General features: G+C 44.6%; 1 protein-coding gene across 1 annotated transcript in view; it reads right to left on the bottom strand.

Moving 5' to 3' along the window:
* The window catches only part of CRTAM (cytotoxic and regulatory T cell molecule), a 13,260-nt gene extending 1,026 nt beyond the window's left edge, over positions 1-12,234 (bottom strand). Inside the window, exons 1-10 of the mRNA XM_010187886.1 lie at positions 12,186-12,234; positions 9,101-9,247; positions 6,673-6,825; positions 6,364-6,495; positions 3,313-3,483; positions 2,614-2,679; positions 2,276-2,383; positions 1,438-1,509; positions 852-956; positions 326-472 (exon numbers count right to left, since the gene is read on the bottom strand). Coding sequence (XP_010186188.1) covers positions 326-472; positions 852-956; positions 1,438-1,509; positions 2,276-2,383; positions 2,614-2,679; positions 3,313-3,483; positions 6,364-6,495; positions 6,673-6,825; positions 9,101-9,247; positions 12,186-12,234 — 1,150 coding nt within the window. The remainder of the gene's footprint in view (positions 1-325; positions 473-851; positions 957-1,437; positions 1,510-2,275; positions 2,384-2,613; positions 2,680-3,312; positions 3,484-6,363; positions 6,496-6,672; positions 6,826-9,100; positions 9,248-12,185) is intronic.
* Positions 12,235-16,544: the final 4,310 nt, after the last annotated feature.

The following is a 16,544-nucleotide window of genomic DNA, read 5'->3' as shown; positions in this document are numbered from 1 at the left end:
TCTTTCCCTTCAGCATAAAAATCCTGAGAGACTAGTTATAAAATGGGGGCTCAATCATCCTGACCATCTAAGAAATATGCTTAAGACAGCAATTCTGTTGGCTTTTGTGGCACCTCACGTCTGCTGAAGCGTGGCCTGAGGCCATCAGTTATAGGAACGCTTCAACAGTTGTTTGCAGCAAGTCACGGTCACTGTCTGTGGGAGAAGGACATTTAATGGGTGGCTGGAGGAGCCATGTCTTGTCCCTGCTTACCAGGCACCTCAGCTCTCCAGCCCCTCTGAATAAAGCAGTGTCAGCAGTTGCTCGGACAGGGCCATCACCTACCTCTTTTCCACACTCCATGAGCTTTTTTCAGCTTCATCATAAAAAGCAGGACAATGATGAGCAGCACGAAAATCAGAGCAGCCACCAAGATTGGCAGCAAGAGATTATTCTTCCTCTTTTTGATGCCTTCAAATTTCAGATCTTGATCTGTAAAAGAGTCAGGCGTATGTTTGTGTTGTTAAGTAGCTTCCTGTGAGTCTCTGGTCATTAAGACAAGAACAATATATCCTGGACCAGGCTAGATGAACATGGTGGGAGAGCAGAAGTCACCCTATTGGACTTAATTTTAGGATGTAAGGTCAATTTTTGTCTTCTTGAATGAACAAGAAAAACTGACTGAAATCAGTGGACTCGTGCTCTGGCACAACAAACAGTAAAATTTAGCTTTTTTCTAGAGGATAAAAATGGTTGGGTTTTGTGGTCTCTCCTCAAGATTGCAAGCCAGCATGACCCTAGTGTACTGACAAAAGGTTTGGAGGTGGATACATGGTCAGAGAGAACCAGCTTGGTGTAAAAGAGTTCGTACCAAAGGCGATGGTAGGAATCACAGTTATATTTTCACTTGGTTGTGAGGCTTCTGTCCTGGAAAGTTCCTGTTCTGTGACATTGCCACTGAATGCTGTTTCAGTCCCTGAAGGAAAGGAAAGGAGAACATTATTTCTCTGAAGAGCAAAGGGATGCGTAAGAAATATGTATTTCCTTAGCAGGGCACCTGGTACTGCAGCAGAAAGGGACTTCTGGAGCCCTTGACTTAAAGCTCTGTGCTCACTTCCTTAACACTGTATTTCATTTTAATCCAAAGATTTTTATGAAAAGAAAATTGTCACAGTCTCTTACACATTGTTGAACTCGGTGGTTCCCATTTACTGCCAAATTAAAACAAAGCTGAGCTTTGAATCTTTGGTCATTTGGGGGCTTTCTCTGTTCACCAGTTTGCTTCTCTTGCTTGCAAAACCAGAAATGAGCATGCAACCTTTTTCATAAAGCAGACATATTTTTGGCATTCATATCCCTGACTATTCTTTTATTGCCTTTATAGCTCACAGTTCACCCAGTGTGAGAATCCCCGTTCTTTGTCACTGCCACTCATGTCTGAAGACGCAAGATCTTACCACTGGGGACATGATAACCCGATGAACCAGTAAATTCTTCCTTTCCTGCTGCAGCTGGCGTTGCTTCAGACCCTGCACAAACAGAGAGGTGAGCTCTGACTTTCTTATGCACACAGACAATACAACCTTGTATAATTAATTTTGACTTGCAGAACTAAAATGATAATGCATGCTGTGTCTACCAAAACTTTACATTCATAAGAGATTTTCTTCCTTATCAGGTATGTAAGCACACCTAGTGAAAGTCCTGTTAAAGATTCAAGCTCCCTCTCCATGTATGTTTGTAAACATATGTAGGAATTGTTTATCAAGATGTAGCCATTCTGAGATGTTTGCAATCACTGATGTAGCGCTTTTAAGCAAACACAAACAAAGAGTTCCTGTATTTCTAAGACAAACAATTGATCTTTCACTGCAGGGCCTGTCACACTAGGAGGTGCATGCGCCCACCCTGGTGGATTTTGGCCAACCGATTTGGGCACTGGAGCTTTTAATTCCGCTGGAAACAACTCCTCAGTTCAGTAACTGCAACCTGCAGCCCTATGTGCACAAATAACCGTTGTTGCACAGTGCCACCTAGTGCAGCCGTCCAGAGAAACCTCAGCCTGGGCTCACACCGGGCTGTGACAGGGACCGGTCTGGCTGCTGCTGCTAATGCTGATCTTCTGCATCTGAAGAGAGACTTCGCTTTCATGGCTGTAAAGCTGAGGGTTCCTTGCACAAGCAAGAAATGTGGTGTTTTATGTTATGCACTTGTTTGTAATGTGGAATTCAGTGCTGTTCTCTGTAGCATTTCTGTCCTGGTTTGGTAAATTCACGTAACTAAGACCAAACTTACAAGTAGATGTGACATCTGGTTGGAGGTTTTGCTGGGTTGGTGTTGATGCTGAGCTGGTAACTACTGGATCCTCTGGTACTGCAGAAGGGACAGTTGGTCGTTCAGATCCTAAAGGAAACCCCCCCAAACACAAGAGAAAAATCAGAAGATACACTTCGCCATTGAACTGCTCCTCGAAAACCAAAATCTGCTGTGTATGCTCCATGCTCCAGACTGCCTGTGTGCTCTATCAGATCTGTGGTTAGACTTACAGTCCTACCCTCCCACCTTCAGCTTCCCTGTCTATGAATATATTTAATGCTATGAAACGAGGAATAAAATGAAAGTGAAACCCTTACCCGTATGCTGTGGGTAGCTTGGAGCAGAGGCTGTGCTGCTGTTTAGGTATGACACTGCAGTGGTCACTGGGGAAAAAAACACAGCGGTTCTGACGGGCCAGCAAAATATGCCCCAGTACTGATGGTAACTGCTCCTTTCAGCCCTAGCTCTAGGTAAAAGCGCTACATACTTTCTATAATAAATGCTGTGTTTATCTGACCTGTGCATTAATTAAAAAAAGGCCAAGCAATTAATGCCTACCTGTAGATTGCTTGTTCTCAGAAGCATGTGTATTATTATTAGACAAACAGCTTCAGTGTTAATTTACAACATTTACACCCTGCTAGCTTTCCAGGTGGATGTGCCTAATGTGCAGAAGACATGGGAAGCTCACAGCTTTTTGAGAACATAAACTTTGAATTATCTTTAAAGTTTTAGGCCAAATATCACCTGAGCTCTAGCAGGAGCATTGGGGAACTGACCTGCCTGGGCTGCTGTGGCTTAATGTTTAATGGATTTTAAGGTGTTAAGAAACAGAAAAAGGCCCCAAATGTGAGTTTGGAGTTCTTCTTTTGCCCCAGGTAGCCTTCTCATTTAAAACCAGATTCCACACATGGGGCAGTAGACTATGGGCTTCAGCTTTACCTGTGTATCTGCATAACATTCACTACCTCAGAGTGGTAAAATGGGATCGCCGCTGCTGAAGAGGCCTGCAGTACCTGTCCTCTGGAGGTCCTCAAACTGGAAAGACGCCATCAGCTTCTCTTCTCCTAGTGCTTGGTGGTGCACGAGGCAGCTGGCTGTTGAATTGGGCCCATAGGCGAGGACTGTCAGCGTGCTGGTTGTGGTCCATTTCTTCCCATCAGCTTCTAACTTGTGCTTAGTGTCACCTATACACCCATCGGAAGAAAACATTTAAGTGCTTTCTAGTCAAGAGCAATTTAATGAAAAACCTTCCAGGCACAATCTGCATTACTTTGCTGTGCTAAAGCAGCACATGATTACTGTGCACAAGTGGTTCATTGTGTAAATGGATTACATGGGAGCCCAAAGGCAGCAAGGTCATGTTTTCTTCCTTGGCAGTTGTCTAAGTGCAGACCTCGCTGCACCTCCTGTGCTCAACCCAAAGCACCCGCTGTTTCATGACTCACTTGGGAAATTTCCCTGCAGCACTAGGGGGAAATGTCCAGACACCCACCAGCACTTCTGGTCCTTACTGAATGGAATAAATTGCTTTGCTGTGTGCCACAGCCATGCAGGGCCCAAAGCGGGCAGCCTCGGAGCAAGGACTTGCTGTTTTGCAGCGCAACCGACATCTAAAAAAAGTTCTGATTGTGCTATGTGGTGATCCAAGGGTACTGATTTTGTGTCTCAATAGGTGTGGACTTGTTACCCCAAGCATAAAAGGAAGTTGTTAAATTTGTATTGATATGCAGTATTTAAATTTGTAATAAACAAACATTGGTACAACTCTATTAAATCCTGTACAAGTTCTCCACTATCCCTGCAATGCAGGTTTGACTATCTAACTCTTGCAATGGAGGGAAGTTAAAGACAAAGATTCATTGCCTTGGTGTAATGAATTAGAGAGCACCATGTAACCTGTCAGATGTAGTTCCTAGTCCTCTAAGTAATACTGACTTCTACTCATTTATATGATATGGAATAATAAAGATGTATTTAATGTGACAGAAAGAGACGGGTTTGACTAGCTCTAGTGGAGAAAGAGGTTTTTTAAAGATGTTTACCTTAAATGCCCATAGTGGCACAATAACCTCTACCATCTGTCTCTAAAGTAGAGGTTCTCTGGAAACAAACTGCTGCTTTCTCTTGATCTGTTACCCTTGGTAAGATCCTAATCTCTTAAATGACAGAAAATCCTTGTTTCCAAATTAGCCTTTACAAATAACCTGCTGTATGACATAGACCAGGATTTCTCAACTCTCTTTTCCCATCCCCAGCAGGGTCATTCAAGAGCTCAAAAGGCTTTCAAAATGTTTTTGCTAGAAAAGAAATAATATTTAATTTTTCAGCAACAGCTCAGTAATTACAGCTAGTTTGCCCCTGCTGAGCCCTGGTGGAACTGAGGTGCTGCCAGTAATTAAGACTTATTAGCTATTTTCTGATTAGTACAAATATTTGCAGTATTTGATTAAAGCTGAGAATGGAAGGGGGTGGTGGGAGTGTTAGTCATCTGCAAAAAGGGAAAAGTGTGAGAAACACTGAATCAGCAGAGTTATTTTTTCCCTTTCAACATTTTAGTGTGTGCCCTATGCAGGCCACACGGTGAAATGTGCAGTTTTTGAGCAAATAGTCCCTCAGCAAACCAGCCACAGCTGAGCCCAGCAGGCCCCGCACAGGCCCCGCACAGGCCCCGCACAGGCCCCGGCGTGCTGATTGCGTGCCCAGGTGGTGGTGGTGGTTTGGAAGGCTGGGTCATGCTCACTGCTAGGCCTGGCTCTGCTGGCTGAAAGGGGCTGGTGCTACAATGGCGAGGAGGAGAGAAAGGTAAATGTCATTTTTTAATCATTTTAAGGGTATTTTTTTCGTTGTTATAGTAAGTGGAGAAAGGTGTGGTTGGTTTTATGTGCTGTGGGAGGTGTTCGGTGCCCAAGTTCTGTGTTGTGAGGTTGCAAGTAATGCGCTTTATCAGGCCAGAACTGAGGTGGTTTCAAGTTTAAGGAACTCCCTGTTTTTTGAAGAGCACTGGGAAAAATGCATATAAAAACTCAGAGGTGATATATTGCTTCCTTGAGTGCTTTATAACTTCATAGCTGGTATTGCCCCAAGCCCTTACAGTCACACACAGCCCAGCTCTTCCCAAACACGTAGGATTTTAGATGCTGCTTTTCTAAGCCCTTCAAGTGTGGGGCTTTACGTTGTTGTATTAATACCTATGTACCTGGATTTTTGCCTATGGTCTTTATTTCTAGCAGTATCCAGGCCAGCACATTTCTCTGTTGTTTTCTAGAGCTCTTAGTTAAAAAAAAGCCACCTGGGGGTGGAGGGATTAGAGGTTAAGCTTTGAATTTGTTTTTTAATGATGCAAATTGCAAATAAGAGCTTGTTGGTATGCGAAAGAAAACACATTTGCATTTGTGGGTATTTGCCTCACACTTTGATACAGATGTAGGTTTCCACTACCAAGTACAGTTACAGCTAATATGGTGTTTATTGTTAGAACACAGCCTTCAAAGCAGCTATTTATATAGTACACATTAAATTGAGCTCTGTGGTGGCTCAGTTCCTCCTCACGTGTGTCTGCCCAGAGGAGAGCTTCACAGGGTGCTGTGGGATGTGTTTACTGAGCTTTTTTGCTTTTGCTGGTGAGCTGCTTGGCTCTGACCAGATTAATGAGAGAGAAAGGCGGCTGCTGTGTGTGTGAACAGCTCTCAAAGCTGAGGAAAAGCTGTCTGCCAGCATGGAAATAGTTATAATGGATTTCTTAACTGACTTTATACGGGGGCTTTCAGAACTGTGTCTCCAGAGTTTGTGTTTCATTTTGTTTCAGTGGAATTTCACTCCAGACTCGCAGGGGATTTTGGTGCCAAGTGGTGCTGTTCTGTATTGAATGTGAGCAAACCTTCCCTTGCACAAACGCTGGAATTTAGCACTGACTTTTCTCCAGACCTGCACCAGTGCGCCAAGTTGTACTAAACGCGTGGTAGTCCCAGCTGATGTGTTGCAGAATGTGGTTCACCCTCCAACATTGTTAAATGTACCCAAAGAAGAAATTGTTCGTAATAAATCCCTGGCCTTTTAGCACTTACCAGGGAGCTCTACCCCGTTGTCCAGCAGCCAGGTAATGTGGGGCTGTGGTTTACCTCCTCGGGTACAGCAAGACAGTGCAATGCTTCTTTCTGTGTCTCTGGATACTTTCAGTACTGGATCAGAAGGAGCAGCTGCAGCAATAAGATTTAGAATCAGTTGCAGTCCATCTTTCTACTCGGTTTTATGAATGGCTGCTGGGGGGACTGAGCTAAAACCAGGATTATGTTGTGTTAAGCACTGTAAAATTGCATGCACAAATGCAGGTTTGGAGTTGAGGAACTGGCTTTGTTGCAGGTGAGGAAACTTACCTAATACCTCAACAGTCTTGTTCATGCTTTTGAAAGGGATGCCGTAGTAGAAGCATCTATATACGCCTTCATCGTGCACTGTGACGTTAGACAGTTGGATGGATAATTCATCCTTTGAATAATGGAGAAGTTGGTACCTCTGATCTCTTAAAGCTGTAAGGAAAATAAAACCCAGCTTGCTATGCGTGTCGGTACATGAGAGGAAGACAGATAATCAAAGCAGTCATGAATGAGGATAGGTTTCTGTATTGCATTTTTAAAACGTAAGGGAGCAGTTCTAGCACGACGCATTCCCAGCTGGTGCCGCGCTACTACAGAGGCAGCAGGAGGCTGAAGAAGGGGGTGCATGAGCTGCCAGTGAGGAAAATGACATGGTTTTTTTCTTGCTTTTCTTTTCTGGAGCTCTTATTCCTGTGTTCCCAGGTATTATAGCAATTTGGGTTCTTTAAGCGTCTAGATGGATAAACATAAGCAAACATTGGGCTGTGAGGACATAAGTAATAGTAACCTTTGAATATTAAAGCATAGATGCATGAACTGAGGACCTTTCCCTTCCCCATTCCCCAAGCCTTTATTTGGCCTTGAAAAAATAACTTCTCCTCTTTGGGTGTGCTTTGTGATATGTAAATGAACACTGTGGTCAGCACACACCTCTTTATCAACTGCTTATTAATTGGCTGGTTTGTTTCTCCTACCCATCGCTAATTACCCTGATTTTAATGAGACCATCTCCTAGGCTATCTGTACTCTGCTGTACCATCCCGTTTCTCTCTCTTGGCTTTACAGTCTTTGCTTCATTCCCCCTCCTGGATGGCACATGGGAGTCCTTGGGGTCAGGCCAGCAAGTCACGTGGACATTTCCCGCAACCGCAGCACAGAAAGTGTAACTTTCTGCCCTTAAATTGAACTGAAACTAAGCACTTGTACCAGTAATTAGGGAGAAAAAGAGCTCAAAAACTGTATGTTAGGTTTTTTTTCAGCTGAGGTCTCGTAAGAATACAGAGTTGGGAGAAAATCACAGCAGTACTATAATTTATGGAAGTGATTAAATACTAAACGACTTTGAAATCACCATGTTGTAAGACTTGCAGCTAGTTGTCAGATTTTTAGCTACAATAAGACTGGAGGGAACCGATTCATGAAGTGGTTTATTGGAGAAGCAATGTGACAGATTCACAGTGGTGATTCAGAATAAAACATGAAAATGGCTGTTGCCAGTGTAAAATTCGGTTTCTCTCTAAATGAGGACTGTTCTCTTTTGTATTGCAAAAGGAAAATATTCAGTGTGTCTGACTTATCAAGGATCCAAATGCTTTGCAAAATCTAGTCCTTGTGGGTGGTAGATCATGTGCCTTACTGAAGGATGATACCGGGATGTTGAAACTATGGGTTGAATCCACGGGTGATTTAAGGCAGATACTGTTTTGTTCACTTGAGTTAGAGTCTGATCCTATAGATACCAGTGGATCTGTTCTTTCCCAAGCCTTAGTAAATTGCTGTGTCAGCTCAGCAAAACTTGAAGCACCAAAAGGACTAGAGCCATTAAAAGATGGAGACGTCTAAAAGTGGGTAAGGGCAGAATAAAGGGTCTCAGTCCAAAATTGTTTGCATAGAAAGAGAGTGTTTGTGGCTTTAAACCTTGCATAAATGAAGGGATTCTTGCTACTCTCACCTACCTCCATCCCATTTAAATTTAATATTTCATATCCATTATACTAGGTACTGAATTTGGAATCCTGGATTCCACAGGAAACAGTTCCTCATACATCCATGTGTGAGTCATTTAAAATTGCTCATGAACACTTATCCCACTTGCTCTTGTCACCTGGGACTGAGTTGTAGAATTCCATTTGGATAAATCCCAGTCATTATTATCACTAAAGCCTAAGGGCATTAACAAGCAGGGATGCTGACGAGGTACTGTACAAATGAGGCAGTCCAAATCTTGCAGAGTTGTTGAATTTGGACCAGGTAAAGGAGAGAGAAGGACAGAGAGACACGAGGTGTAGGGAGGGGAAGGGAACGCAGTAATAGTGACTTTGTCAGCACGTATTAGAAATCACTGCTTGTTTTCTAAAAATTCCCTCTTGATGCACCACATTGAATTCCTTAGTGAGCAGAAGAGTACCCAGGGCTTTCAGGCACGTCCACTCCTGTCTCTCTTGTAAGGCAGGAGTGGGTTTTTGTCCTAATTTCTTGGTGCTGGTGGTAACTTCATTGCTAACAGCTCTAGGGCCAGACCACTCTTGTGGGGCTTTCCATTTCATCAGCTTCCTGCCAGCAAGGGGCTGAGTGTAAAACCATCTCGAGCGGGTGGGTAGCGGCTGAGTCAGACTGGCCACGGGTGGGAGCCGGGAAAGCCCACGGCCGAGTGACCCTCACCCTCCAGCCCCACGTGGAAAGTGATGCTTTCGGTTTTCACACTTACCCCGCTGGGTGTTCAGAAAAATGGCAAAGCCGTGAGGGTTTAACCACTGCCGGGCAGAGCCGTCGTCACTGCTGAGGCTGCAGCGGAGATTTAGGTCCTCTCCTTCCTTTAGAGTTACAGTTTCACTGCCAGCTCCTGGAAAATCCCCTGCCAGAGATGAGGGGGGAAAACAAGTATTAAGATGTGACGTGAAGTAAAGTGACAATGGTTCGCACTGAGTAATACATCGATTTTCCTTTTTTCAAGGGTGTAAAGGTGTTTCTACATTAGGAAACTTGCCAACATGATTGTACTGATACAAATAAATCACAGTCATTAGATAAGTCGTCACAGTCACTAGGTAAGATCCATACCTAAGGTTCATGATTTTCACCTGCTAGCACAACCGGATTTAGTTATTAAACGTTATTCCTCATGAGTCAGTGAAGAATTGACAGCAGACCCATTTAATGCACGCTCTCCCTGTATGTTAACACAAACATGTTCCGTTCTGGAGGTGCTGAACCTGATTTGTAAGTGTGTGCGACTGAGCAGTGATCAGCACCGCTGAAAATCGAGGCTTTCTTATTCAGAAAGTGTAGTGCTGCAGCTGCTTTGAACTGGCTCTGAAACTTCTTTGGCAGGCAGGATCCACAAACCTGGCTTGGCACAGGCCACTAAAATGAAATCTCATTTTCTCTCCACCCAGTTCATTTTACAGACAGGCAGTAAAGTGTGCTTTTCTCTCCAGACATTCTAAGCTATATAATACACTTTGTGAAAATATTTGATGACCTGGAATGAATCGCCTTCTTCAGAAAGAAACATGCCCTGGAGAAATTACTAAGAGTGCTGCCTGGGTCAGAGTTAAGTAAATAGGCAGTAAGAGGCAGTTAATGTTTAATTTTTTATTCCCATTTTGTGTGTTTTATTTTGCAGGTAGCTGCCTGCTGCAAGTTCCTACTGCATACATGAACACTGCGTTTTGGGGAAGTGAATCTTTCTGGGCTTCAGGAAAGCTTTTCGTTTTCTCAAAAAGACATTTTAAAAGATACCAGAAATGAAGCTGTCATAGGGCATTCTTGCTTGACCTGCTCTTTTCCACTAACATCAGAGGAAGGACTTGTCTCCCTCTTAGATAGTAGTTTCCCATGGGGATTGGTTCCCATGCCTCACCCTTGAGTTGAGTACATGTAATATTTCCCGGGCCAGAGGTGGCATGGAAAAATGGTCACTGATGTAGCTTGGGACTTCACAAATAGCAAATACACCACGGACCTTTTATCTTTCTTTGCTAACTGAGCTTTGGACCCTATAAGCCTGTAGAAGAGATGTCTTTCTAACATCTCAATAGTTTTACTTCCAAATTTGTAAGTATGATGTATGCTGCTTTAGCCAAGGAGAAGCTGTGTAATACAGCTCTGCTGTCTGTCCTTACTGCACGGTGCCAGGAGACACCACGGGCTGGGTTTGACTGAATCGCTGTACGCTGGTGAAGCTCTGTTGGGCTTAGAGTGGCCGTAACTGATTTACCATTGCATGTGGCACATCAGTGCCTTTGGCTTGTATTTCCTTGTGATTTCATTTCCTAGTGTCTCAGCTGGTTTCTCAGGGTTTATGCCATGTGGGGTCATTTGCAGAGGAGCTTGCATGAGTCCCATTGTGGGGGCCTGTGTCTGAGGTGCATGTTGTTAAGGTAGCAGAGGGGGCCTTGGCTGTGGTTTTCCACAGGCCCTTTTGCATTTCTTAGTAGTGTTGGTTTCCTGTCACTGACAGCAGTGTGGGGTCTTTCAAGTCACACCTTTTGAGGTGAAAGCAGCAAGACCGCACAGAGAAAGGTGGGGGTGTTGGTTGCTTTTCTAAAACAGGAAAAAAGCAGCCCCCAGAACAGGGCAGATATGTAATTTCCATGAGAGACCATGGCTGCATTCAGACCATGACTCACAGGTCAAACTTCCTTCCCCATACAGGGGGCAGTTTGATGTGGCTGTGCCCTTCAAGCCACTGTAGCCCACCAAAGTTCAGTCACTGGAGTGTGGGAGATGCTCTGGTGGCAGCTCCAGAGGACAGCGGTGGTTGTACCGTGTGGATCCCAGGTGGCCCAGCTACCTGGAAAAATTAGTCTGGCACCAAGTACAGTGATATATCCAGCTTCTTGGCAAGAAAGGACAACAATTTCTTGCTAGAAATTGCAGGATGCGACTGAGCAGAATGGCTTATGTCTCTGGTTGCTATTATTTTACCCATCAGAAGGCGCACATAGAACTTGTTGCGGCAATGTGCACTCAGTGCATCATTTCAGTTATCTTTAAAACTGTAGCCTGTAAAGACATCCTGTTTCTTGAGTTATTTTTGACCTCTGGCTGCAGACCTGCAAGTGGGAGTCTGAATTAATTCTGCTGGCCAAGAGCAGCAAGCAGTTGTCAGCAGGTCCAAACTCATCACGTAGGAGATGAGAGGACTATTGCTTCGGCCAGCTCCAGGCTCACGTGTGCATTCCTCCTGCAAAGGTCAGCAGCGAAGCCTGCAAGAATCCCAAGCTTGTAGATAGCTGTCCTGCAGCTTTCCTTACTTAAATCTTTCCCTGTTTGACATGGTCAAATACAAATCTTTCACGCTCTCCTGTGTATTAAGGAGATTAGCACATTAAGTATAAGCTACATCCTCTAGCAGAAGTAAGGAGATTGAGTATTTAAAGTGCTTTTCAATTTTGAAGTACTTTGCAAGGGCTTTCTAAATTACTCTGACGTCTTCTATTTGCCACTTTTGACACAAGGCATGAATGAACAAAGGCACACACAGGTATCCAAGCAATGGAAAGCAAGCAATGATCCCCTGTGCAAGTTTAAAGCAGAATCTTTTGCTTTGCCCTCTTGAGCATGCCAGCTGCTAGGAGGTGAATTGGTCCCATCATTCCTGGGTTTAGGAGTCAGCTGAAATTCAGCACCAGTGTGCTTTGGAAATTGGGTGACAATGCAGCATTGTCAACAGGAAAACAACAGCAAAGCTGCCTTGCGCAGGGTGTGCTGAAGGCCTGGAAATGGAGTTCTCCAAAGCTGGACTGCTTGCAAAGGGGAGATCGTGTAAGACAACGCGTATGGCTTACCTTGGATCAGGAACAGAGCCGCGACGTGTAGCACCCCGGTGAAAGTCATGCTGCGGTGTGGGCGCAGGCAGCCTGTGCTGACTTCCTCTCTCTGCTGGGGCCGCTGTGCAGCGCTGCCTTTTCAGCACGGGGGGAGCAGAGTTACCATGACTTCATGGCTGCTGGGGTCTCTGCCCCCTTCCTTTCTCGCTCTTGTTCCACTCTCTTCCCTCCCTGTCTCATGTTTCCTATGTGTTGGCGACTGCTGAGAAACCAATGACTTCACAGGTCCCTAAAATGGAGCTGGTGGGCGACAGGACTGGGGGCACTTCACCTTGCACCCCCTCCAACTCTGTCTTGCTCAGCATCTCTGCGGGGGAGAGATGCGCATGGGGGGAAGCAGGTAAAGGTTATGAGGAACACGGGCCTGGGGTAGCCTCACTGAGCACCCCAGGATTTAATTCCCCAAAATAGGAAGGCACCCAGGAAGGCAGAACATATTTGGTGGACACTGCCGTAGTGCAATAATTGGCAAGGGTGCTTGAAAAGGCAAGGGTGCTTAGGGCTACAAAGATGATTAAGGGAGTGGAGCATCTCCCGTATGAGAAGCGGCTGAGGGAGCTGGGGCTCTTTAGTTTGCAGAAGAGGAGACTGAGGGGAGACCTCATTCATGGTTATAAATATTTAAAGGGTGAGTGTCACGAGGATGGAGCCAGGCTCTTCTCGGTGACAAACAATGATAGGACAAGGGGCAGCGGACACAAACTGGAACACAGGAGGTTCCACTTCAATTGGAGAAGAAACTTCTTCTCAGTGAGGGTGACAGAGCACTGGAACAGGCTGCCCAGAGAGGTTGTGGAGTCTCCTTCTCTGCAGACATTCAAACCCCGCCTGGACGCCTTCCTGTGCAACCTCATCTGGGTGTTCCTGCTCCGGCAGGGGGATTGGACTGGATGAGCTTTGGAGGTCCCTTCCAATCCCTAACGGTCTGGGATTCTGTGATTCTGTGAAAACCCAGCTGTGCAGTTTAAAACCCTGGAAAAATAGCCTTGTGTTGCTCTGCATCTTGTGCTGCTGCGTGCACGGGAGGTTTGCTTTGCTCTGCTCGCAGGGATCTTGGCAAAACAAATAGCGAGAGAAAGGTGATTTGCTGCGTGTGGTTTGTGGCTCTCCAGGGAATGAAGGGTATTGGTGAGGTGGTTGTGAAAGGTTCGCTGAGCGCCGAAGCACGGCGTGAGGGATGACTACACCGGGGAGGTCCCAGAGGACCGGTGGCAGAATCTGGGTTTCCTGTGTCCCCTTGCAGGTCTGATTATCTCAGGAGCAACCTGGGGCATAGCAGAGCTTTTTGTGTCTCCCGGGTGTATGGTGTCCAGTAACATCACAAGATTTACCCAAGCCTGTTGTAGGCAGAGCCTCTTTTCGTGTTTCGTAGCCACGTGTGCTGATTTCCAAAAAGGCTTTGGCAGATCCTCCTCTGCCACTTCTCTGCAACCGCCCAGTTGTGCTTCCAGTTCCGCACATCTAAGCCTGGCAGTAAAATAACGGGAAAAAAAGCCATCAAGCAGTAGAGACACTGAAGCTGCCTCCAACCCAGTGGGGAAACTCCGTCCTCGTGGAGGAAAACCAGACTTGAGGTGGTTTTGTGCCATCTGCTGGCCGATAAATGAAATTCAGCTTTAGCGGAGGGAGGAAAAATGGAGCTCACATTCCCCTTTCTCCTTGATGCTTCTGAGGCTTGCACCCCATCCGGGTGGGCATCCAGAACGGGATGTGGTGAGGGCAGCGCTGCAACCCAGACTGAGGAACAGCCCTGGCGCCCTTTCTGTTCAAGGTCCCAGTGCAGGCGTTTTTCCTGCCTACGTCTTGCTGGAGCCACTGAAAATACAGCTGGGGTGCACCCCAAAACTGTGCAGACCTCCCAGAAGAGGCATTTCATTGAAGATCTGTGTCAGAAAATTGACTCCAGCAAAGTCAAACGTGCTTGAGAGGTGTATATAAATAGGAAGGGCAAGGTGTGGGTGCGTGGCATTGTTATTAAATCATCTACGAGACGTTTTTGTCCGACTTTTGAGAAATCCATTTAATGTAATAAGCAAATTAAAATGCAGTGGTTGTTTTAACAGTTGTTAGCACTTGAAACTGAGATTAAAAACAACCAACCGACCCCCCCCAAAATAAAAAAATACAGATGTCACAGGTAATTACAGCTATTTTTGGCAATACAGTTATTGGTTTTTTTAAACAGCGAACATTTTTCTCAAATAAATACGGTCTGCTCACACTAAAAAAACATAATAAACAGAATGATACAACAGGTTTAAAATGAAAAAAAAAGAAGTATCCATTGATAACATCAAGTTTTAAGAGATGCCCACAGAGAGAAACTTCAGAAAATACATTTGAACGTGAAGTAATAGAAAGGAGCTGGCTGTGTGCTTTCTGTCATGTAACGTGTATGGTTCATGAATATTCCCCAGGGAACAAGTGTTTGAGGAAGTGGTGAGAAGTAAGTAGTGATTTAGAGTGTACGCAACCAATTGCACTTACTACTTAAATCTTTATTTTCATTCATTCACTCACCATTTTAAGCATGTGTGCTACCACCATCACTTCACATGTACTGTTAAGGTTCAAATAATACCTCAAATGCTTCGGCTCTTTTTAAACAAAAAACAACAGACAAACAGAACAAAACCCAGAACCCAAACCTATTAAGTCTCCCTTTCTAAACAACAGTTTTCTTAGGGAATTTCAATATGTTTTAAGTTGTGAAGCACTGCAAACTGATTTCCAGCTCTGGGTTTAAATGAAGGTTAGTCGACTACAGCCTAACCCAACTATCTAGTGTCCCTCTTTTTGAAATGAAAATTAATATAATCAGACACTAAATCTCACCCTACGTCTGCATGCATTTCTTAAATCAGGACTGGAAGTGCTCAACCCTGCACAGAAATGAGTCCTCCAAATTCATCCAGGTAGAGGCGGATGGGGGTAAGCAGCCTGTGGTAGGACCAGGCTTTGCCCAGCTTCATCTCTAGACTGAAGAAGCAATGAGAAATGTTTCCTGGCGTTTCCCTGGGCTCGGGATCAGGATGCAGAGGGAAAAGTTTACAGCCCCTCACATCCAGTGCAGTACGCAGGGGCTGAGTTTGTCACAGTGCTGTATGTAACCCTCTCCCCATCCTCAGAATTGTACATAATCCCCTCCCCATCCTCAGATTTGTACATAATCCCCTCCCCATCCTCGGATGTTTTATCCAAGAGCTGCAGTTGGTGCACGAAGGTGACAGTACGCACGTCCCTGAGCTATTGCTGCCTGGGGGGCGCAGGGCTGCAGGTGCAAGATAATATGGTGGGAAATAGCGCTCTAGCATCCCTTGTACCTTGTCTTACAGAATTACTGCTTGCATTGCCTTCACTAAAGTAATTCCTGCAGAATTCTTGTGAACAACCACTTATTTGGTGGTGTAAATTGTCACTTCCATAATAACACTGACACTAGAAGCTACCACGAGAGGAGAGGAGGAGGCTCCTACCATCAGCTGACGTCTTTCTGAAGCTGTTCAGACTGAGTGAAAAGGGAAATATGGGATTTTTTTTTCCTGAAGTTACAGCCTGGATGCTCAGTTTGCATGAACAAGCAAAGCTCTGTTGATTTGAGTATATAATGTCAATTTGTGCTCACAGAGAACCTGGCTCCGTGCTCAGGGGATTTGGGTATTTGGCTGTAGCTGCCACTGTGCTCAATGTAAGGGAAATGTAATGCTAGAACTTGATTCTGCATTTGGATTCCTGTATTTTTCTAGCCCAACCTTTAAGTTGTAGAAGATGCTGGTTGAACAGATTTCCAGCTTTATTCCTTAATAAATCACGACATTGGGAAAAGAGGGAATAATCTAGGAACTGCTGTTTGCCTCCTGTGTCCTGATTAAACTGTTGGGATCTGATGCAGCTCACAGCGAAGGCAAGGAAAAGACTTGCATGCACTTTAGATAGCTCAAGTCTCATGTTCTTCTGGGACAAAACACTGAAGGGATGTTAAATACACATTAATGAGCAGCAATGGAGTGAAAGTGAAGCAGCAATTGTTTTGTACTCTTAATATTTAAATTAAAAGTTTAAAAGGAACATAGTTTTTACTTTTTCCCCCAATCAGCCTTATCAACATGAGACTACTTGGCACAAAACCCCTATGAGAAATCAAAATGCTACAAGAAAATAAGATTTCTCTTTATGAGATTCTTGACACCTGAAAAAAGCTAATTTGAGACAAGACTACAATTGTCAAAATACTTTCCCAAACATCAAAAAATATACTTTTTTAAAATAAGAGAGTATTTTAACATCTACCTTCTCAAACAGAACACTTTTCTATAT

This window comes from Mesitornis unicolor, unplaced genomic scaffold (genome assembly GCF_000695765.1).
Source record: "Mesitornis unicolor isolate BGI_N332 unplaced genomic scaffold, ASM69576v1 scaffold22987, whole genome shotgun sequence".
NCBI lineage: Eukaryota > Metazoa > Chordata > Aves > Mesitornithiformes > Mesitornithidae > Mesitornis > Mesitornis unicolor.
The sequence above is the reverse complement of the archived record's forward strand: the minus strand, read 5'-3'. Positions and strand labels throughout refer to the sequence as shown.